The sequence below is a fragment of the Cimex lectularius genome, unplaced genomic scaffold (assembly GCF_000648675.2).
Source record: "Cimex lectularius strain Harlan isolate CLEC.00 unplaced genomic scaffold, Clec_2.1 scaffold142, whole genome shotgun sequence".
In the NCBI taxonomy this organism is placed as follows: Eukaryota; Metazoa; Arthropoda; class Insecta; order Hemiptera; family Cimicidae; genus Cimex; species Cimex lectularius.
Window position 1 is genome coordinate 1,084,629 of NW_019392729.1, and position 25,648 is coordinate 1,110,276.

General features: G+C 36.1%; 1 protein-coding gene across 1 annotated transcript; it reads right to left on the reverse strand.

Annotated features, from left to right (window-relative positions):
• Positions 1-1,679: 1,679 nt before the first annotated feature.
• LOC106667007 (sex peptide receptor) lies at positions 1,680-24,729 on the reverse strand (the record flags this gene model as incomplete). Its single annotated transcript, XM_024226768.1, has 4 exons — positions 1,680-2,704; positions 10,861-11,125; positions 11,289-11,579; positions 24,541-24,729. Coding segments are annotated over 3 exons (744 nt in total), but the record flags the coding sequence as incomplete, so codon positions are not given.
• Between the last annotated feature and the right edge of the window lie 919 nt (positions 24,730-25,648).

Sequence of the window (25,648 nt, forward strand, 5' to 3'; positions counted from 1 at the left end):
ATAATATGGGTTGTAAAAAATTTCTTTTTCAAATTTACATGGGTTCTTTGTGATTTCTACCCTAGATCTATTATAGAAAAAACCCTATATTGAACGAATATTATTTAGGACATATTTGCGAAGATATTCTAAAATATAAGGCTACAAAATGAAAACAGAATAAAATACACGAATCTTGGTGAACACCCAGGGCTAAAAGACGTATTTATCACCGGCTTTCAGTTTTGAAATTCCAAACGGACCACGAAACGAGCAGGGTGAAATATATTTCTGGTATCTGGTGAGGAAGTAGAACCTGCTGAGCACGTCTTGAGCTCGTGTGAAACTGAAATAAATGAATGGAAAAGCCAACCCCTTTTACCGAGAGACGGTTCCTCTTCTGTACAATGGTTAGATTTGTAAAACCTATGTCACTGTATAAGGAAACTTTTTAGCAGGGTCAGATCACAATAGATCTTTTTTGCCGGAGGGATGGGGCGACACAGCGCCTAATCGAACACACCCACACTCTCTCTCTTTCCACTCCAAAAAATCCAATTACGTGACACGCCTCATACGCAATCATAACGAAACCGTACCAATTTTTGAAACGACACCTTGCCACGCGGAAATACGTTTGCGAATTATTCACAACCCGAGGAAAAATCGAGAAACGGAAATACATGGAATAAAAATAAAATAGTTGAGTAAAGATTGAACTTCGTAACGCGTTTATTTTGATTTCAGCCAATTTCTCGTCTCTCGCAAAATAAATTGTTTTGATAAAGTAAAATTTCGTATTTTTAGAAACGAGGCTTTATTAATCCGCCCGACATGAAGTTCAAACTTTACAGCTTTGCCAGTCGGAAAGAGGTCTAAGTGCAAAACTGAGGTCCAACAAAACGCAAAGTACAGTTTCACCCGAATCGATATTGGCGAACCGCTGGTTGACCCATTTCTCCTTACGGTACCCAGGATTGTTGTTGTTGACCTTAACAAGGATGGCGATCGTATCCTGTCTTTCTCACTGATAATGCTTGCCAAATTCGTTTTCAGTTTTCGCCATTCAGCGTTCTGAAGATTCGATGATCAACTTTGCCTGACCTTTCTGAGATAGAGCTTACTGTTGCGTGATAAGCCGAACGGCTTATCGAGTGTTTGCGAATTGTTTTGATAACTTTCTTATTGTTTTCAGCCTCACCTTCTTAATGATCGATATTGCTTCGTGCGAATACAGGGATACGATCGACGGCTCTCAAATGCACGATAAAATCCCTGCGTTGAGGCGGTCCAAATTTGCTAAAATATACGGAATAAAAGCAAATGACAAAACGAATGGGAGTTTGAAGTGTGCGAACTGGAGACAGTATTTCATTTTATCCTTTCCTGTCACACAACCCCCTACCTTGTTCACCACTGAGAAACAGGGGGCTGTGATTAATATCTGTCAAGTGTGAATGATCGCCACGGCGTTTTGAAAAAAAGATCACTCGAAAAATCTAAAACAGTGCTGTTGGAATTTGCGAATCGGAAGACAAAGTTCGAAATCGCTGAAAATCAAGGGTTCACCTATACAGGGAATCGTTCAGAAAAAAAGTTCAATATTACCATACAAAGGTTCATCTCCTCGAGGTTGGATGATTAACTTCTCTAGTCTAAAATAATTCTGAGGTAATTATTTGAATAAATGTATTTGTAGACTTTTTCAACGACATAGCTATAATTATTATTTACAACATTTCGATTATTATAACTAACATTCACCACAGCTTAAACATATACATCTTAATCATTCGTCAATGCAGAAAAACATTGTTTTCTTGTCGTTTCCATATCGGTTTTGCACATTTAACGTACATCACATAATAAAGATAGCTAAGTTTATTTTTCTGTATGTCCTTTTTCTAGTTTTATTATTTTTTTAAAGTTGTTATAGAAGAGAAAAATCTTTTGTACAGTACAATATTATATTGTGCGTAAAGATATAGAAACCAAAGAGGGTACATTTTCTGCTACTCATTCCTGCTTGGTCAGTGTGGAATGGGCGTGTACAAGGGGCTCAATTTGTGCAGCCACCACATAATTTATTCTATGTGACCAAGAGCAAATGAATTTATGTTTTTTATTAAGAGTTATTTCACTACAAATACGGTTGTATTCTTCATCTTGACATTTTATGGAGAATGCACTTTAGGTTCGTTTAAAACATGAACGTTATTTACATTAAATAGGTTTTGGTGTAAATGATTCGGAAAATATTAATTATATTGCAGGATACGACTTCAAACAAAAATCTACAGAACTCATCAAATCAGTAGTATATTTTTATAGTTATGAAGAATAGAGCAAAAACACAACAAATTAACCCATTCTCCGACCAAATAATCTTTAATTAGTTGAGCGCAGGTTTCATTTTTTATTTTTTTATTTTTGAGATGTAATATTGTCATCAATCACATTTTCGGCTTATAGGGATTGCTACGTTGTTTTGACACTGCTAGTGCACTTTAATTTAACTGACAAAAGAATTATTTCACATCAGCTACATTCAAATAAAAAATATATGGATTTTACTTTGTAATTATTATACATTATTGTACTTTTTGTCAAGAGACTAAGTTTTGACTCTGGGCCTAACACATCTGAAGCGTCCGTTGGTAAGCGTTTCCGTTGACAGTTGTGGTCCAAAGTTATTTCAATGATATCCAGTAGCAATTGTTTCGTCCTGGAAATACAAAAAAAACTAATGATCAAATTGCATTTCACATGTTTCACATATAAGAAATCAAAAATAGATATAAGTGTCAACCAAATTGTTGCTTGTCAATTACAGAGTTTCGATAATTTATGAATTCTGTCGGTAATAAAAGTTCTGTGGAATGTGTGGGAAGAAAGTATACAATGCCAACAACAAAATATAATAGTTATCTACAATTTATATTGTTTTTATTATTTGCAATTTACACCATTGTGAACTTTTACAGCAAAAGTCTGTTAATGAAGATTTGCCTTTTTTTCAGTATACTGTAAACATTTTGTAATAATAATAAAGGGGGTGGCGGTGTCCGGAACGGATAAGGCATTGACTGGCGCCTATCACTCCGTCCCGGGTTCGAATCCAGCGTCCCTGCATTCGAACTTTCAAAAACACAAGCACACCGAGGGCTGATAAGAAGACTCCTGTTGCGAACCAACATAAAAAATTGCATTTTTTTTTTGGGGGGGGGGGAACGTGAGTTTTTGTATGTATAGATTTGGTATTTAGTTAATTTTATTATTTGTTTATATAAAAATCTTGGTAAAGTATAAAATACTTTATTATAGTTACTTGTGAGTGGGTAAGGGGAAAACTTTTTGCGACAGAATTTGATTCTCCGGCTTTTTGCTTGAAATCACAATATTTATTTATGAATTGAATTTTGATTAAATTAAATGCAAGATAATTTTATTACACAATCTATGTTTTTTAATGATTATTTGGAGATCGTGAGATGCGGTCTGGTGTGACGTATGTTTTTGAAAAACATTGTCGTTATCGTGCCAACGTTTCGATCTTTATTGAGATCATCTTCAGGGCCTGCGATTTATAAACATAGTTTAAATTAGACACATACATGTAGGATGTGAAAAAAATATAATTCATACAATGCTAGAAAATTTTCAATTCAATCAAAGTATTTGTACTCACTCAAAGTGTTTGTTTTCTGTGTAATTGTGTCATTCTTGTGTGTCGTGTTGAGAGTGCCAGTGAGATATTGCTGTTTTATGTTTATATCCGTTGGATTTTGAAGCGGTGTGGAGGGAAGTCGGGAATAGAAAGATATTTTTATATGAGGAGTCGGCTCCTTTGAGGTGAAAAGAGCCTACAATGGGAAAAATGGGTAATGGTTCGGCCTGATTATCCTTTCAGGATTGTATAGACGGGGATAATTAGGAAAGGAAAGCCAAATTGTTGAAGAATTAGACAATATAGAAATCTTTGATGTGTGGAATGCGATGAGTGTTTTATATGTTATATTATATGTTTTGTGTGATGTGATGATGGTTTTTTCCACATCCTACATGTATTTGTAAAATGTAAACAATGTTTATAAATCCCAGGCACTGAAGATGATCTCAATAAAAATCGAAACGTTGGCACGATAAAAAAAAAGTTTTTCTAAAACCTACGTCACACCAGACCGCATCTCACGCTCTCCAAATAATCATTGAATAATGGTCACTAAACACCACACGTTTCGATCTTTAACATTACTTAAACCAAATTAAAAATTCTTATACCTTTTAACATATGATTATGTGGAGATCGTGAGATGCGGTCTGGTGAGACGTAGGTTTAAGAAAAACATTTTCTTTATCCTGCCAACGTTTCGATCTTTATTGAGATCATCTTCCGTACGTTGAAGGTCTCTAAGCATTTGCCTCTTCAGCCAACGTCGAAGGGGTTTAGATGTATGGATAGGGTATTGTAGAATTAATGATAATCTGTTCTCTTATGGCCGTGAACGAATGGAATTGGAGATCAGTGAAGTGTGGAGATTTATTGAAGACGTTGAACAGAACATTAAGCATTCCTTACCCTTCGTATGACCCTACCGGACGACTGAGTGTTTTGTAGAGGGTAAATTTGTGGTCAAGGTTTTGGTGGGACCAGTGGTCGAGTTCAGCTGTTCATGTCTTGTCAAGCGAGTGTGTGGATTCCACGTCAATCTTTTATCGATGTACAGTCCAGGGCATCATACTATGACAGCAGTCGCACACTTAGTGGGAATGAGACTTGAACACATCTCTTTCATTCACTTTGATTCTCCTTTAATGGTACCATTCTTCTAATAGGGTAAGATGACTTTGCATATAGACAGAAAAAGAAAGGACAGCCGTGTGGTTCGGCAAAAGTGGACATGACTGTGTAACACTGTGGCGAAGTAGAAAGCGGGTCATCTTATATTGTTAAAAAGATCAAGCCAGGGATACTTCCTTGCGGGACACACAAGGAAATGGATTTTCTCTGACAAACTGGGTACTGGGAATAATCTTCATTAGTTTCTACAGTTACCCCGGGTGCACTCTGCTGTCGAGGGCCTGGGCTACGTCTAGGAAGTCATTCGTGCAGTATTGTTTTTACTCAAGATAAGCAGCAATAGTGTCCAGCTGTTCTTTCTGCACAATGGAGTGAAGTGTGCGGAATCAAATTGATGGGTCGATATGGTAAATAATAAGAATAAAATAAGTAAAACACGATTTGCTAAAAGTAAAAAGACAAAACAAAATGTAAACATAAAAAAAATGAATAGCCAACGTTCAATGCTTATATAATTGTTTAGTACTGTACCATCAATTATTTATAAATTATTGGCTGATTGATTGAATTATATACCCTCGATTCTGCACATATATTGCACACATGTCGAACCTATAACTTCTCGAGACCTTGATTATGACATGTTTTTTCACAATTGCAATAGGGTTTTTTTGTGCTGCTTCTTCCATTTCAAGATAATGCCAAGATGGCCCTATCAGGGTGTCTAGACCTGCAGCTTTTGTCCGGTGGATAAACGAATCTCTTTTACTTGTTTACTTCTTTACCACCGGCAAACTTTCCTACCAAGAACTGCTATTACCACCAGTGTTCTGCTGCATTGCTAGAAATGTTTGCGATTAGATTTGAACTGAGTTTGTAATTGTTTGTTGTTTAACAATTTTGTAAACCAACAAGCGCGAGTTAGATCGAGAAAATTGTATGCAAAAGAAATAAATTTGACAATTTAAGGCTGCTAAGATTGAAATATTCATAAATAAGAAGCAACTAAAAGTTGAATTCTTTAATTTACATTTATTTAGAAATAGTGAGATGCGGTCTGGTGTGATGTAGGTTTCAGAAAAACATTTTCTTTATCGTGCCAACGTTTCGATCTTTATTGAGATCATCTTCATCAAAGTGTTTGTCTTCTGTGTAATTGTGCCATTCTTGCGTGTCGTGTCGAGAGTGCCAGTGAGATTTTGCTATTTTGTGTTTATATACGTTGGATTTTGAAGGGGTGGGGAAGGATGTCGGTATAGAAAAGACATTTTTGTATAAGGCGTCGGCTTCTTTGAGGTGAAAAGAGCCGACGAAGGGAAAAAATGTGTTGGTAATGGTTCGGCCAGATTATCCTTTCAGGATTATATAGAAAGGGATAAATAGGAAAAGGAAAGCTAAATTGTTGGGAAATTAGACTATGTGAAAAATATTTGATGTGTGGAATGTAATGTGATGATATAGGTATGTTATCTGTATTGAATTTGATAAATAATATTGGCGTAGCTGCGACTGAGTTTACATGTATCTGTTCTGTAATTGATGATGTGTTTATCTCTGTTGATATAAACCAGTTCTAAGAAATTACGTTTATGTTTGTTTTGTTCTGTGCGTAATACTTTTGGATTTTTGAAGTCAAAATTGTGTTCGTATTCAAAGTGGTGGGTAGAGAGTGGTGTGTAGGATTTTGCTTAGGTTTTTTGCAAACATAGATATGTTGCTTTACTCTCCTGTCCAGATATTGGGATGTAAGACCGATGTAAGTTGCCGGACAGTTTAAACAGTTGATCTTGTAGATTACGTCAGATTTATTTGTTATTGGTGTGGGATCTTTACTTTTGGAAAAAAATGTTTGAATTGTTTTATAATTTTTGAAAGCTATTTTGAAGTTATCGGACAAGAGAAATGTGTTTAATTTACACTTCCTTTATTATAACTTTAAACTTCATGAACATTTATTTACCAATTTCATTGCAAAATGTTATTTCATGAACATTACCAGTTTCATTGTAAAACGTATTTTTAAACAATTTCCCATGGTGTTAAGTAAAATTCAATTTAGGTAAATGTAAATTTTGATAAAATGTTCATTTGTTAGTTTTGTGTATCTCGTTTACCTTTGTTAGATTTGCCGTCGTCGTTGATTTGTTTGACTTTTCTGATTTGATTGTTTATGATAAGAATATACAAAAGTTTCAAAGCCGCCTTTTGGTAGAAAATTAACTTTATAAATTAATTCATGGATAATCCTTAGACACGTTAATAGCGGTATTCGTCTTACATATAAGAATTATTAAAATTTTGTAGATTTCATTAAGACGCATCGCATTTTCTTGTCTCGGGTCGAGATTAGAACACATCCCTTTCCCCCTTATTCGCGAAAGTACTCAATCACCCAAACCACAGTGTTGATTAAGACACTGAAGGGTAAACCTCAGCTTTTATTAGGGCGTCGAAGGTAAACGCCTAACCTCAGTCTTTATTAAGGCAACGGAGGGTAAACGTTTAAGTAGTGCTTGCGTTACCAGACCAAAACAACACGTTTGCCCTTTGCTCGCCTGAGAAGATTTTCTCTTTTCAACCAACACAGACTTTGTTTGAGAAATCCCATTGAGAATCATGGCTCTAAGCCAAAGTTTCATTCGCTTTCTTATATTTTCTTTATTCGGGACGGCGTTTTTCTCACAACAAACGCTGCGGCGGGCCATTATAAAATTAAACAAAAACTAAGGTTGATGCGCCTCGAGAGAAAATGGGTCGACTGCTGCAGCTCGATACTTTTCCCCACTTCTTGGACAAGAGACTTCATTAGAAGATTGGATTGTAATTTGGTTTCGAAGGAGTGTTTTTAAACGTCCTTTGAGATTAACTGATAGAATAATTGAATTAAGTAAACATTTTTATGACAGATGAGTTTATGTGTGAGTTTGTTGCAAATAATTGCTCAGTGAAAACAATTACTATCACAGAAAGTTTTTTTTTTTTTTTTTCTTCGTTCGGAAAAGAACTACCTTGTCACATACCATATGACAACTTTTATATTTATAGTTTATTTCTCGCGATGAGGCTAACTAGAGCATACATGATATATTTATCCTACTCATGTTGTAACACATTTTATTAGCATGACGATGTTGTTTCTAATTAACGTCTTTATGAGGTCCACTTTCAGTTAGCGTTGCTCTAAAACTTAGTCTTTAGAGGGGTTAAGAGAAACCGTATGGCCAAAGCCGGATGTGAAAAATTTTTGCTCTTCTAATCCAAAGAATCATCGCCTGGTGGCATGGGACGGTTGCATAGACGCCTACACTTTTTTTGGGGTCCTTCTTGATGAATTGTACTCTGCCCGCTATGTAATTAACTCTGCCAATCTTTTTAAAAAATGGGCTACCATGATGACAGTGATAACAGTTATCATTTTAATTGTGGAACCACAGCATGCAGGCTTACGACGACGACGGGTGGTACAATGTGGTTAAGGCACGGTGCCCAAGAAAGGTGTACCTCGTGTCCTCATCCACGTCCCTCTCTCACTCCAGGTTCCTTCATTGTCTCCTGTGACCTCTCCCAACCCTTGCCTACAAGGGGGGTGTCCTGGCGTAAAATAATGGTGTAGCCCTGAGGGCTTGGCAACCTCTCTAAAGCACAAGCTGTACTCGTGTCGGCCTCGGGTCGGCATGAGGCGGCGGGTGCCTTATCACGCAGGTTTAGAGCACCAGATCCTGTCTGCATAGACGGGGGGTGCATAACCATCTGTACTACAGGGTAACAGAAATGTTCCAAGGTTCAGCCCCCTGTTATATTGGGAATGGACTCGTAGTTGGCCGTGGTGAGACCCCTGGGGGGTACTTAGAGAAGAGGCTGTCTTCTATCTGCTCCTTCGCATGAAACTTGCGCATGACTATCGTTATACACCCGACCTCACGGAATACGGCGGATCGGACGGCAGCGTAAAAGCGTTGAGGACGCTTTGATTATGCTGAAAAGTCCCTCGAATGCGTGAGTAGCGGCGGATGGAAATGGGTAGTGAATCGGTTGCTCCTACTCGAATATGCTTTGCACGTAAGTGTATGCTGAGCTCGATTGGAGGCCTTTACCGCAAGCCTTACCTCTTCTAGGGGGTGGTTAGCAATTCCACATTAAACAAAATCGCGGCCGGAGCGGATCCGGTAGTTTTTACGCTAAGGAAGCCCCACTACTCTACTACTCTGGGAGGTAGGCCTTCTCTACCTAGGGAGTGCGCGGGAGACCAGGCTGATGTATTTCGGCTTAGGTAGCCCTTGGCGCGCGGCATACGTTTCGGTGCTTAATGCGGACCCGTCCACTCGGAATGGGCAAGCGGGGAGCGAGGTTGTCTTGGCCCCTCGGGGCTGAGCTTCCTCTACACCAACGCTGCGGCAGTAACACCCTTCTGTCGTAAGCGGAGGTGCGTCAGCTCTCATCTTGAGAATCAAAAGGTCCGATAAGGCCGATAGGCTAGGTGCGGACGTTAAAGATCCTCATTGTCCTTTTTAGGACGACCGAGTATACGGGAAAGCACGCAGTCTCTTTGGCTAATAGATCGACTCATTGTATTTATTTCCGCAACGACCTTTCACCTATATCTTCCCTGGTTGCTAGTAGTGTCCTAATCTAGGAGCATTTGCCTACTAGTTAGGATTAAAGATTTGTCGTGTGCCATTCGATTTTAATCGCAATCAGCACGCTGAGACTATCTGAAGAAATGCATTTTCGTACTTTTATTCAGCTATATGGGTCAGCGAATCATAATGGTTGACCCTGGATTCTTTAAGTTTAGACGCCTTGGAGGATTATCAGGTAGGGTAAAAGAGATACTTGCAGAATACGAAGATTATTGTGAGTGTTAAGCAATTTATGGAAATGCTTAAAACAAACTTTGTACAAATAGTATCTGTAGTTCACTGATGATAATGCGATCGGACAAATTAAAAAACAATCCATACACAATTTTAATGAAAATTTTGGATAACTTTAAGGTTACTTTTACACCTTTCCTTGAGCCCCGTACTTCACAATTGTAAGTCCAGGAAGTCTTGCCGTTAGTTCATCCGACTGTTTTTCATGTTTGACCTGAATGATTAACTAAAGTAGAAAAATATCCTCTCTCGGTTTGGTGCCAGTTCCTCTGATCAACTGGCAGTTCATTCAGGCACTCCCGTCAGCTGAATTATAATTCGGCTATAGAGCATCGAAAAGAAAACTTTCTAAATTTGTGCAAGAGGTAATAGGAAACTTACATCACCAAATATGCTCCTTTCAACCATTTCTTGGTTCATGTTGTTCTCATTGTTGCATGCTTTTCACCTTAGCAATTTTTGAGGGATGAAAGAGCTACCAAATACTACTCCCTTACCACACACTTTATGCGCCAGTGTCACACCAACAACTTCGAGTTTGGCACACAACAAAGGAAAAAATCGAAGAAACTAGAGAAAACCTGACCGTGGTATACACTCAGTGCAGGTTATACATTTGATCTGGATTCAGATAAACTGAGCATGCATGGGATCCGTTAGTCGTTTATCTGTGGCAAGTCCAAAATGTCCAAATGGCCTGAGTTAATAACTTGGTTCCATTTATGTTCACTGAGAAAGGAGATAATGCTGGGTATGATCATTTTCCAGTTTGTAACTCATGCTTTAAGTACACCCGTAAATTACCTGGGTATGCCATGAAGCTTAACAATGCAATAATTCAAAAGTAGGGGTGACCCTGGTTGTGCTCTTCCGTCGGAGCCCTGCTGTCATCCGGTCTACGAACGTGTAATAATGACTATACAGCAGTAAAAGTACGTATTGAACTGTTAAAAAGTCGTGGAATATCTGCAGTGTATATTGTACAAAGAGATGGGCCAGATAGGCTTCCCTGAGGAACACCTGCCCTGATGCTCAAATAATTCAGTGAAACAGACTCAAGTTCAATATCAAGATAATTCTAACCAGGTCAGGTGCTACAGCTAAGAAGTATGAGATATTAGAGGTTATGTGTTGTATGTGAAATGTTCTTGAGATTCTTAATGAACAAAAGTTGAAAAATGGTAGTAATTTCTTAAAACGTCTCACCTTACAGAATGGTTTCATTCGTGCACGTCCTCGGACCATTTACGAGGGAGTATTTTGAGCTTCCTCCGTTGCGTCTCGTCACTTGGACAGCCCCTCTTATAAACAGTTCTTTAAAAGTTTCTCTAAACTGCCTGGACATGCCGCAGTAAATGGCAAAATTGATTGGGTAGCTCAGAATTATAAAGAAGTTTGTAAAAAGTACGAGAACGTTGGCCACAGAATAGTCTAAAATTTCCGTTATACTGCTCGATATAATATGAAGTACCTGAAACAAAAGACGGAAATCTTTTAAATGGTAAAAATAACAGTTTTACACTCTCTGTTTTATAAGCATCAGAGGAGGTAACGTGTCTCTATCGATCGAGTGTATAATTGCTCAATGACATAATACTATTAGGAGGAAATGATAGTACAAAATCGTTACTTACTGTAACAACTGCTAATGGAATTTCTGTCAGCAGGAAGACAGTGACGACTACAATGAGCATTAAAGTGGTACAGTTTGAGTCCCTTAGTCTTTTGCACTCACTTTTCCTATTTTCTTTGAACAACTTGTCCCTCTTGTGCTGCGCTTTCCTCAGCGCCCTGAACAGCAGCAGATTCAACACGACGAGAGATATACAAGGTACAGCGTGAACGAAGACGACTCGGAAGCAAAAGTAAAACGTGAAGTAAAAGTTCGGAGTCACCCAGTTTGTAACCCAGTCCGCCAAACTCAGCTGAAATAAATCCAAGAAATGTTAACGAAACAGGATACAAGTTGTACACAAAATAAATTTAAATGTGAATTTAGTTGTTGTAAAAACAATAATTATTATATGCATAATGTATTTTATTAAGGGATAGTGACGATGCCGTGTCCTCTTTAGCATATCTGTAGTATACCACATTTCCTCATACATTCTAATCTAATAATTATGGGAAAACATGCATACAATAAATGATCCCCAGCGTAAATTTTAACTTAAAAAATAAATTACAGGTTAACTAAACAACGATTTCACCACAGAATTAACAATCTTTTTGTTTATTTATCTTTTTACGTTAGAAAGAATAAATTATTATCAATATCACTCATTTTAAAGTAGTAACTAGTTTGCAACTATCTCTGATGTTTTTAAAAACAGTTTTTTCTAAATTTAAATATCTTCCTAGTATATTTCTAATTAAGAATACATCTGACATAGATTGATGACTGTTTTTATTTTCTATTCCTGAAGCGGAAACCGAGTTATTCTGACAAAATAAAATATTGGAAAGGGATCTAAAGGACTGTTTGAACAAACTTCCGTATCATCCGAACACAAAACAAACACAATAAAACACATTTACGTATAATAATTCTTGGATAATTTTTAAACATTTAGTTTCTCTCAATAACGTTGTATTCGTTATGAATTTGTGAAATGTACGGCAAAAATCGCTTTCCTTTGAAATATTGCTTCCATGTCAAATAAATATGTAAAATAACAACCCTCAAATATCCTTTATTGTTTACCTAAAACGTTTTACTTGGACCTCTGTAGACTATTATTAATTTTGTTTCTTTTTAACATGTTTTTTTAAAAAGAAATATTTCACGTGGTTAAAATGTCAATAAATATTTATTTCTGCTTTAACTGTATAACTCTGGGAAGAAAGAGAAATTTAATTTGTTCCCTCATTCAGACTTTAATTGCTACTGCTCTTAAAGAAACCATTTTAAATAGAATTCCAAAGTCGCAATTTTCTTTATTACGGTTTAAATCAAATTGATTTTTTAAACTAATTAATTGATTTATTTACTCCCGCACCAATTGCTGCGCTTAAGTAAATTTTGTAAGATTTTAGAAAACAAAACACATTTAAGGGAAAATATAAAAAATATACAAGGAAATTTTTTAAAAATATAGATAAATAAGAAAAACGAGGATCGTCTAATTAGTAGTTACTCGGACATATTAGCGTCAATCACTTTCACTGTTACTTAGCAGGTCGCGAGATCAATGACGCTTCAGCCGTCGGGAAAGATTACTTGGAAGGGTGCGGGATGAACGGTTTCTGTCATGGGTTTGTGCGATTGGATAATTGTTTGTGAAAATTGTTGTAGCTTTTTTCGCTACTTCAAAGATATATTTGACTATATTAAGGTAATGGTAAGATTGGATACATAAAAACGAAAAAAATTTGGATTGTAGGGATTGGATACGTTGGAGGTTGGAACATTTTGTTGAACCCCAACTCTTCCATGTGGTATTTCCCTACATATAGGCGTGAAAATAATAGTATGAGTCGTTTGTTTTCTAGAGTCCGTTTGGATTGTTTGTCCAGTAATCTGTTTAGTTTTTCTCTTTTGAGTCGTGTATGTGTTTTTAGTTTAGATAAAAAAGTCAGCATCACGAGCGGGATTCGAACCCACAACCTTCGGTTAGATACGCCGCTCCTCTACCACTCGATCCACTCGGACACTAACTTCCAATCTCAAACCCACCTTTTGAATTTTTCCCTCCTTTTTGCCATTTTTCAAATGTCGTCTAATCTATTTGATTCTCGGTGACAAATGAAATGGCCACGGAGAGCTTTAGTGAAGGTAGACATCATTTTAAACTTATTAAATTCACTAGTTTTCGTGGTCAGCTTGACCAATTAACATCTTTCTATTAATTAATTAACCTAACAATCTAATTAATTAATGTTTTTAGTTGTGATAAAAAAGTCAGTGTCATGAGCGCGATTCCAACCCACGATCTTCGGCTAGATACGCTGCTGCTCTACCACTTGACCTATCGTGACCTCGATCCACTCAGTACTGACTAACTTCCCATCTCAACCCCACCTTTTGAATTTTCCCTCCTTTTTGCCATTTTTCACGACAGCTCAGGTGGTAGAGCAGCGGCGTATCTAGCCGAAGATCGTGGGTTCGAATCCCTCTCGTGACACTGACTTTTTTATCTCAACAAAAAACCTTAATAAATTGCAAGATATTAATTGGTCAAGCACACCATGAAAATTAGTGAATGTGTTCTGTTAGGTGGATACTGTTGTGTTAAATGGAAGCAATAATCGGTTATTCTCCGAAGGTGAAAGAGACAAGTTCATATTTTTGTATGTTTATTCCAATCTTGAATTGCCCCATAGAAGTGAAATGGGTTTTTAGATTTCTGGTTGAGATAACAGAATCTTTATAAGAGAAAAAGATGCCGGTATCATCCACATAGGTAATGAGTATAGACCGGATTTTTATGCAGTAAAGATTGTCAAAATACGACAAAAATATGCAGAAATCCGGTTTAAACAGAAATATAGATAATTAAACGAAATAGATATTAAAACTCTTTACGACTAAAAATAATTAAATTAACAACTATTTAGAGGCTTTTTCCCCAACTACGAGATTATTTGAACCCTCGGGGTGACGGTTTTTTGAAAACAAAGCTCAGCTGGATTTGAACAGGGACCCTTTACTTTACATGGATGAGTGCCGTGTCAACGCCTATACCGTTGCGGCCACCGACGCCGCCTAGTTTATTTACATTTAACAAAAATATTTTCTCACTTACATCATTAAATTATATATTTTATACTAATTGAGTATAATTAATGTTAAGTAACTAAACTACTTTTCTAAAATATCTTCCGTGAAAGTGTGCCTACGGTGACATAAAATTTGAGATTATATTGTTTATAGAAATAAAACCTAAGACGGGGTTTTATATTCTTTTGTCGGTATTGTTAGAATCTTCTTTTCCCGTCGTTGCGGCCTGTTTCAGTTTTCTTGAAATCAAACTAACTTTTCGTCAACTTATTTTTTTTACAAATTTTGTTACCCTTTCCCCAAAAACGAATATAATATTTTAAATATTTTTCGCGATAAATGCAATTTTACGTTAAAATCCTTCAAATATGCAATTTTAAGCGATAGTTATCAAGTATGCAAAAATATGTTCTATAAAATTTAACCTACGGCTTCCTAGATACATGATTCGGATATATAATTGATTTCCTCGGACATATGTGATGGCAAACAAAATATGCAACTGCATAAAAATCCGGCCTCTAGACCAATAAGGATCGTTTCATGAAAAGTAGGAATGTCTGCGGTAGAGGATGGGTGCTAAGATACTTTCTTGTCGTATCCCTGCATCTGTGCGACAACCGACTTATGATGAGGAACCACTCATGACTTGAAAGTACTGTCGGATAGGTAGGATTTTAGATTTTAGTATCAAGTAGTAGGTAAAAGGGGGACTCTGTTAATATTGAGTAAAATTAACACTAGTTTAAAAACCTGGCATTATCAGCAGATAAATTGTACGAATTAAAAATATTTCAGATCAGTAGATAATAAAGTACAAAAGCCATTTTGAAATTCGAATCAGCAAAGGATCGTAAACTGATGTTTAAAATTAATTTTATTTATTTCAAACTTTTTATTTCATATTTAGATTAAATGTACAAAAGTTAACTAATTTCACTCTGAAATCAGGTTCAACTGTAAATTTTAACATGGACAGTTGCACTAATGTACGCAGTAGTTCACTACCCTCTTATTTTTCATATATTAATTTCCGCATCCAACCCTCATTGGATCGGAAAAGCTCGAAAAAATCTCATATCGAGCGGTATTCTTACTCGCTCTCTATATAGAGCCAAGGAGTTGCACCTTTCAAGGGGCACATCGAGCAACCTTTCTCTACATGCAGGAAACCTTCTCTCATTTTTTGATATGTTCTGTATTTTAATATATTTTTATTATTTGCTGTATATATTTACATTTACTTTATAAATGTAATTAAAATGAATATGATTTCTACTTTTTGCACCACTGGAAATATTGCTTTTTGAAAAAAAATGTTAAAAAGAAACAAATTTAATAATAGTCTACAAAGAAACCTAAGTCAAAAGGCTTAGGTAAGCAATAAAGGGTATTTGAGGGTTTTTAGTTTACATATTTACATATTTCTATTTTTTTAAAATATGGGTTAAGCAGTTATTAAATAATTGTAAAAAATTGTTAACTTTGGAGGGTAAACATGCAGTTTAATTTGTTATTATTATGTATTCAGTTTTTTTAATAAGCAAAAAATTTGTAACTTACTGGCCTGCCATTTAATGTTATACGACTAACACAAAATCAATTAAATTTGTTTCATGATTTATTGCATTTGTTTGAAAACGTCGAAATTCTGTGAAAATAATCATGTACAATAAACAGGCATTTCATTACATTAGCAAATTAAATTAAAAAACAGCAAAAAAGCAGTATTTGTTAATTAAATTTCATAAATGTATTATTACGGTGTATGTTAGTCCTGTCCAAAATGTCAGGCTGGCTGTAATCGCACAAAATCCCCGATTTTGGCCGGGGGCCGACACTACACAGTACAGCGCTCAACACATCCACGATTGGGCGCTGTTTTGCCCTACATTGAAGTCCGCCCGTGTATCCGTCATGAGTATTTGCTGTTTACCAAAAGCGAAATTGCGCTTTGTTCGGCAAGTCGGTTTGCGCTTTCATAAGCCTCGACGCTACCACGCCCAGTAAGCCATTATGCTTAACTTTGTACTTCGATCTCAGAACTTTAAGGCTATTAAGTCTCAGTTTATTGTAAAGCCATTCAAAGCGTTAAATGCCTCCTGGACGCCTGAGGAAATGTAATTATTGAAACCGCGAAAGCATAAATGTGTTGTAATCGACGAACGACAGGCTCATAGGAAATGGAAAAACAGTAATATTCGCAAATATTAAAAGTTCATAAATATATTAAACCAAGAAGTAAAATATGCGTACGTAATATGCTTTTATAATCCAGCCTGAATGTGTGTCCACTTCAAATTCAAAAGACCTGGTGCTATTAATCTAAAGTAAACTTCACGCAAACTTAATTTATACCGTCAAGGAACGTGTAAGGCTAAAATACAAAATATTATCGGCGAAAAGGTAGGCTGAAGTAACCCCCCTTAAACACCCTCCGCCTCAAGTCTTACCTGTACGTTCGAGAGTTTACAAGAAAATAGCCTCCTAATTTTTGTTTTATTCATATCTGATTGAGATAATCAGCCTTTAGAGAAAAGGTACGTGGAACGAATATCAGTTTATATATACAAGTTCAGCCAAGCAACGACTTGCTAAGGAGAATTACTAAATGTTTCAAAAATCGTGATTTCCACCTATTACTTGGATTTTTTTCTGCCTAAAGATGAAATGATATGCTTCATGAAATTTAATGCTATATTCAAATAATCTACGATCCTAGACAGCGGAAGATAGTCCTGGCCTGGAACCAAACTATTCCGGAACTAGAAACTGTTGTCATTTACATCATACGTTTATAATAAATTTCATAACTTCATATGACATCCGCTGCTTGGTACTGGTGGGACAGTCAGCAATTATTTTTTATTTTAGTGTCTTGTTTATTTTATCAAATTTTATACTAACATCAGATGGTTTGTGAAAGCTGTTTCAATTTTTTATGATTTAACGTTGCCATTGGGCAACTTCTCCTACAAGAGCCTCAAATGTAAATTCAACATATATGAACATATTTACTTAAAACAATACTTGTAATCGTAAATATGAAATAAATGTAACATAAACAAAAATAACACTTTTGTGGTACCATAGGGGTTGTACAAAGGGACTGTAGAATCAGTTAGAAATTTTCTGTTTTTCACGGTGATAAAACTAGAACTAGACACCCCTAAAATAAGAGGTAGGTAGGTAAAAGATTGGGAAATAGCTTGAAAAAGACAGATGGTTAATTAAAATTTGAAAAATTACAACTGCGTAAATAGCGTATGTGAAAGGGAATGCAACAGCTGTTTAGCAAATCGTATCAAATCTTAAAAGCTATTAGTAACTAAATTACTAGATTCAATGCAAATGTTTAAAATTAACTAAATTACTAGATCCAATGTAAATGTTTAAAATTATTATAAGGGTTTACTTTTTAGATTGCCCGGCTAAATTTCTATTAAACCAATGAAAGTATATTTTAAAAAAAATAGGTGTTTCATATTTTTTAGTCTAGTTTCAATTTTTTACCATTTTTGGAGAAAAATTATACAGGGTACCTCAGGCCCAGTTCAACTTCAAAATTTCAAATACAACCTTATATATACAATTAATTAATCTTTATATAAAGTATATGTTGAGATAAAAAAGTCATTGTCACGAACGGGATTCGAACCCACGACCCTCGGCTAAATACGCTGCTTTTCTACCCCTTGAGCTATCGTGACTTTGATCACTCGGACACTAACTTCCCATCCCAAAAAAGTGGTCGTTTTTTTTTAAAGTTTATATAAAGATTAATTAATTGAAAAACGTTATTCTTTCGGACCACGAACTCTAATCAACTTATACATACACATCATTTTAAAGTAATTTTTGGATGTATAGTGTCGTATTTGAAATTTTGAAGTTCAAGTAGGCTTGAGGTACCCTGTATAATTTTTCTTTACAAAGACAAATTTAATTACATATTTATATATTACGCAGGGTGGGCGACCAAGACCCGAGGGGTTAAATGCCTGGGTAGACTCGTACCCCATCCCTAAAAGGTCCGGGACTTGGTCGGCTCACGTGGCCTGCATAAATCTCTTGGACGTGTTCACAAAACCCAAGATTTTGGACCATTTTATCTTTGGGAGTGATTTGGTGATGTCCGCTCCTTCAAAGATTTCATATCTAGACCTAGCATACCTATTACACTCTGCGAGGTAGTGCCTTGCCTTTTCTTCTTTTATTTCGCAAAAACGGCAAAAAGGATCTGGTAAAATACCCATTACGGAGAGGTGTCTTCTCAGTGGGCGGTGGCCCGTCTGAATACTATCAGCCTCCTAATTCCCTTCCTTGAGATAGAGAATAGCCATTTCGATTCTGCTGGTTTAACACCTTAACGAACTCTTTCGATTGCCTGTGACCGGGGGATAAATTCTACTCCTTAAGGAATGGTTTCATGCCCCAGTTATGCTGTGCTTATAGAGTGAGGTATTACCGGTTATGGTCCGACAAACGCAGTATTAGAGCCTTCTTTGGCCAGGCTATCCGGCTCTTCATTGCCATGGTGTCTTTTATGTTTTGGTATCCAAATAAGGGTTACCTTGTTCTCAAACCTGGAAGAGATCCTATTGATAAAATCTACAGTTTCCTCCACCAATCTAGAAGTTGACAAATCTTTTTGTAATGACCTAAAACTAGCCTGACTGTCAGAAAAAATTTTAATATCTTTTCCCTTAATTTTATTTTTCATAAGAGTTCTAGAACATACATTAATGTCCCAGATTTCCGCCTGAAAAACGGAGGTGTTACATATTTAGCAATGCTATTGTCTCTGTTAGCAAATTACTGGAACCGGAATTTTGTAAATGTAAAATCGCTAACTCAACTTTACCGAAACCCCTTCATGTAAAATCGACACAGTCAAAAATTAAATTATCTGAATCGATATCAAAAAGCACTTTCTGTCCGTGTCTGAATTTGGGGCCCAGATTATACTGATTGAATTGAGAAAGGCCAGCTATTACTTTTCTTAAAAACGTCTTCACCTGTTCGTCAATAATCTGGCTGATGATGCGACTTTGAATGTGAACTTATTCATTATAAAATATTTAAATGATTCATTGGTGGCACTACCTTTCCGATATTCGTGATAAGCTAAAATATATTACCTGCGCCTGATAGAACTAAGCGATTTTATTAATAGTAAGTACTATTGCCATTAACCCTTTTTACTCGACCTCATGGAATCAAAAGTTATTTCATATCGCCCGAATTAGCAACTGGGCAGGCACAATTAGAAGCCATGGGAATTATATGTTTACTAATTAGATCTAGGCATGGGTATGAATTCCAGGTTCGGCACCTTATTTCGAAAATATGTATTAGCTATTTTGCCCCACTTAACCTCAAAGCCAACATTCAGAAATTTAACCTGAAAACAGCAAAATCGATTCATTCATAAGAAATTCTCCATCGCTTTTATAACGGAAACTGGCAGCCCACTTTTCCATGAGGAGAGCGTGGCCCTGTTAAATTAGATATCTTCTTTTTACAAGACAAAAAAAGACTAAATTGATAAATAGATAAAAAAACTTTTTAAATTGTAAAGTTTACTCATCGTTGAGCTTAATATGTCCAACAATATTTTTACATCTACGCTAGAAAAATATTACACAGCTATAACAGTCATGCATTTTTTATTTGTGCTTGCATGCCTTACTTTTGTCATTTAAGTAATTAAATTAAAGTTAATTATATCCACATTTGTCGCTAAGTTTAATTTTATATTAAATCGTGTCACTTTTGACAATATTAAGAATATTAGTGTTGTTTTTTAATGTTAATCCACTGTTTTTTTCCATATTGACATTTGTTCAGTAGATCAACATCCGCTCGGGCATTTTTTCGTGTTTAAAGTGTACGGGTTTTAGTGACTTTTGGCTATATTGTATCACCCTTAATCTCTTTGATTTTTCTATGTTGATTTGTGATATTTTTTGGACTCTTTAAAACTTTGCTCGGAAAGAGGATTATACCTTGATAGATGGTTCTTTGTCTTAGTTTGATCGTTTTGTCTAAGAGAGGTGAGATACTCATTGAGGCCAAGGTCAGAGTTTACACTCGTTTTGTTTTTGTGCACGTTTCAAATTAAATTGTTTGTTTCAGTTCATTTCAACTTTTATGATGCCTAGAAAATAAACAAATGACTTCTGATTTGATTTTATTGATGCAGAAATTTTGACTGTTATTTCTTTTGAAATATATGCCTACGGCAATTCGGAATAATGATTCCAACCACTGACATTCTTTGATGTGGTGTTGCCATTTATAACGTTTTAAATGAAATAAATAAATTGAAAAGTAATCTTCATATTTTAACCAGACAAAATGACCAACTTCAAAGTGATATCAATGAATTGCTAAAACACAAGAAGAACCAAAAAAAACTATTCTTGACACCAACGAAAATCAACTGAGCCTAGAAGATGAATTAATAGTATTGAAATCCTACCATCGTGTTTGCTAGAACAAAATAAAAACCCTTCAGACTCCTAAGCAGGTTCTTCGTAAATTATCGAATTTACCAACACTGTGACAGAGAGTCAAGCTGAGGTAGGGACAACATGCGCATACCATAAACGATGCCTAGCAAATGTGACAAAACAATGCCGAAAAAAATCGGTGCAAACCAGGTGGAGGCCTCATCAAGCGTTTCACCATCAACTCCATTTCTACTGTCTTCTGTGCGGTCAATTCAAACGTCTATTTCCGAACGTTTATCGGGACCGTAATACTTAGTACATCTCTAATGCAGCGAGCATCATCAAGCCCTTCATCTTCTTCAGTGAAAATGCCGGGAACACACTTACCCGATGCAACGCTATGCGATGCTACCCGACGCCTTGTCACGTTTTGGTAGGGGTGCACATCTGCCCGACGCAAACACACGCCACGTACAGTCACACAGCGTGTATCACAAATCAGTATAACAATCGCAACGCCCCTTTTGTTCTTAATGGATTATTTTGAGCAAAACCTTGTAATAAATTGTTAGTTAAATTTAATTGTTTTAAATAAAGATATTCCGGTGTTTGATCGATTTTCTGTCTAACCATCATAATTAAATAATTTTAATAAAAACCCATGAATTTTTGATCTCCTTTAATTTGGTTTATATTAAAATAAAAATGTGTGATGTTTAAAATGAGAATGTTGTAATTATTATACCGACAAAATTACATATACATAGTTTGAAATAATCTATAAAAAATACGAGTGTCCTGTTCTGACGCAACTCGACGAAAATGGTGTAATTGTATGAGCAAAACCATGAAATAAATTGTTAGTTAAATTCATTATATCAAAAAGTGGTATTCCGGTGTTTCGATCAATTTTCTACCAAACGATTAAATTGAATTTTTTTAAATAAAAACTAATGCATTTTTTATCTCGATTAATTTGGTTTATATTAAAATAAGTTCGTTGTAATTAATATATCGACAATAAAGCATGCAGTTTGAATAAAAATATGAGTGTCCGGTTCTTTTGTCTTCGACAGTACTCGATGCTACTCTACGAAAATCTGGACAATAGGGATCGCAGAGCATAGGGTAAGGTAGCGTAGCGTGGCATAGCGTCTGGCAGATGTGCACGGGGGTAATACATTCTTATGGAAAATTGGATTTTGGATTTGCGTCGGGTAGCGTACCATAGCGCTGCATCGGGTAACCCGGCTTCAGCAGGGAACACACTTACCCGATGCTACCCGACGCCTTGTCACGTTTTGGTGGGGTGTGCACATCTATCCGACGCAAGCACATGTCGCGTACAGTCCACAGCGTTTAACACAATAATCACTATTACAATCGCAACGCATCTTTTGTTCTTAATGCACTATTTTGAGCAAAACCTTGTAATAAATTGTTAGTTAAATTTTATGAGCACAACCATCTAATAAATTGTTTGTTAAACTTAATTGTTTTAAATAAAGTTACTGCTAACCATCTAATTAAACAACATTTATAAAAACGTATGCATTTTTGATCTCGTTTAATTTGGTTTACATTAAAATAACATGTTGTAATTAATATGACAAAATTATGTGTACTTAGTTTGAAATAAACTACAAAAATTATGAGTGACCTGTTCTGATGCTACCCGACATTACAAAATGGTGTAATTTTACGAGCAAAACTATGAAATAAATTGTTATTAAATTTTATGAGCAAAACGGTGTAAATTGTTCAAAAAAAAATTGTTCAAAAAAATTGTTCCAATTTTAGTTTATGTACCGCCGAAGCGAGTACAGTAAATTGTTAGTTAAATTCATTATATCAAAAATGGTATTCCGGTGTTTTTATCAATTTTCTACCAAACAATTAAAATTATTTTTCTTAGAAATCAAAACTAATGAATTTTTGATCTCGGTTAATTTGGTTTATATTAAAATAAGTGTGTTGTAATTAATATAACGACAATAATGCATGTAGTTTGAATAAAAACATAAGTGTCCGGTTCTTTTGTCTTCGACTGTACTCGATGCGATCAGACGAAAATCTGGACAGTGGGGATCGCAGAGCGTCGGGTAGGTTAGCGTGGCATAGCATCGGGTAGATGTGCACGGGGGTAATGCAACCTTATGGAAAATCGGAGTTTGGATTTGCGTCGGGTAGCATCGGGTAGGTTAGCGTGGCATAGCATCGGGTAGATGTGCACGGGGGTAATGCAACCTTATGGAAACTCGGAGTTTGGATTTGCGTCGGGTAGCATCGGGTAGCGTCGCATGACGTAGCATCGGGTAAGTGTGTTTCTGGCTTTAAGGTTCCTTCTCATCATATCTCTTCGGATCGTCATAAGAAAACTATTCTTGATCTGTGACTAATGATCTTGGATGACTAATGATCGTAAAACATACAAATAATACACTGAACGAGCTTACAATTGAAAAACAATTAATCAACGATACTTTTTCTGGCGGGTAGGATAATTGTCGTTAGTATTAACGTTATGAACAAGCAAAATTTTATGATCATTACAGCAGGTAGTACCATTACAACGAACATGTTGCACCCGTTTAAAAGAAGATTAATAAATTTTGCACTCGACCACCAGGCATTAATCTCACTTTTGTTGGATTGCTGTTTAATTGCAGCCTTTCATCCTGGTCCTGATCCATGCCTTCTTGAGTAACCTCCAGTATCTTGGTAGGAATGGAAGACCTTTCGGGAAGTTTTTCTTGGCATGTTTAGTCCCCTGGCCACATACGGACCAATATTGTTGCAAGATATAATAATAATAATAATTAATAATGAGGATTGTCTAACAGATAATGAAAAATATTAAGGGTGGCCACTTCTTTGCCTCTCAGTGTAGTGGAAATGTGTTTTATAAATGTAATATAACTTATAATGCCTTCCCACCTGGTATTAAAAGTTATGCTGATATGCTTATTCTTTTGAAGGAATATTTTATTTTAGAATGGATTTTACAATGTGAATAGTTTCCGGGATTTTTAATCCGCACTATTACGTGTCGGAAATTTATAAATTATGTATTTCAATTGACAATATACAAGTTTTTATTTATATTTATTTTGTAAGAATCTTATGATTTGGTTCAAATATCAACCGTTTGCCACAAAAGGTTTTACGGCAAATAAAATATCACTCATTGTACATCCAAAACGTCTCAAAACATTAAGTACGCCTAAAAATTATGAGGAGCAAAATGAGGAAATAATGCAGTCAATTTTAGCCAACCGTGATGTTGCATAATTTCAAGCTTTGCATGATGAAAATGTTAGTTGCATATTCTACCGTTGAAGTCTGAAAGAAATCAGATCGATAATAAAAAAATATTTAAAAAATCCGGCGAATTTATTCGATTCCAAAGGTGGTAAAAATGAGGCCATCGAAACGGAGAAACGGTCAAGACTAGGTGATAAAGCTAAAGTATTATTCCCGTTCGTCCGAGCCGAAAGCACTTCCGACCTAGTTGCGAAAAAGAGTATCATAAAAAACAAGCATGATGCAACAATTCAAAACTGTATCGGTGAAACTTTGTGAAAAACACAGAAATAAACCCCCCTTCGCCTCGGGGCATCGAGGGACGCGGAGACGGAAAGAGCCGTGTTTACATAATCCGTCTCCGATTTGATGACATTCTCAGGGTAAGATTGGATGGAAACAACTTACCTTGCAAACGGTTACGTTTGTTTGTCCTCCCCAGGTTATCGTAACCGGTTCGTACACCCGGTCGACGAATCGCGTCGACTGGTGAAGCGTCGCCAGCAGGGAAATCCAGCCGACGCATTTGAGAACACGTGGCATTGTGCACCACGTTCTGGCGACCGGAGCGTGGCACACGTATATGTACCTGTAAAATTCAATTTATTAATAATTCACTAGTTTTCGTGGTCGCTTGACCAATTAATATCTTTCAATTAATTAAGGTTTTTAGTTGAGATAAAAAAGTCAGTGTGACGGGCGGGATTCGAACCCACGATCGATACGCCACTGCTGTACCACTTGAGCTATCGTGACCTCGATCCACTCGGACACTAACTTCCCATCTCAACTCGACCTTTTGAATTTTCTCTCATTTTTGCCATATTTCAAAAAATTAAAAAAAAGGAAAATTCAAAAGATGGGGTTGAGATTGGAAGTTAGTGTCCGAGTGGATCGATGTCACGATAGCTCAAGTGGTACAGCAGCGGCGTATCTAGCCGAAGGTCGTGGGTTCGAATCCCGCTCGTGACACTGACTTTTTACCTCAACTAAAAACCTTAATGAATTGAATTTTATTAACAATCGCTTACTAGACACAACAGCAATATCGTCAAAGAAAAAGACACTACCATAATCAAATTTTTTATAGTTATACCACTTGATCTACCATCCTGTTGGTTCTGATGAGTTTCGGCATTTCGTCATCTTCAATATTTCGGTGATTTTTTGTGGAATCGAGCCTGAACCAACAAAAATCAGCAAGTATAGGCAGACCAACCTCACAATATTTGTTTTTATTTGCAATCAAATTTACTAATGTTTATCTAAGTAGAAAAGCTAGACTGTCACACATTTTCAACGAACAATTTGAACCAAAAGAAGCTACATTAATGTGAAATATGAAAATTCGAATTCACATGAAACAACCCGCATCGCGAAGATCGTCCGGGTTGACTACAATAATAGCATGTTGGTACTACGAACATCAATGGGTAATAAAAAAATTTCAGTTAAATAAGAGTGGTTACGATCATGAGTAACACACTATTATTATATGCAGCATAACCGAAAACCG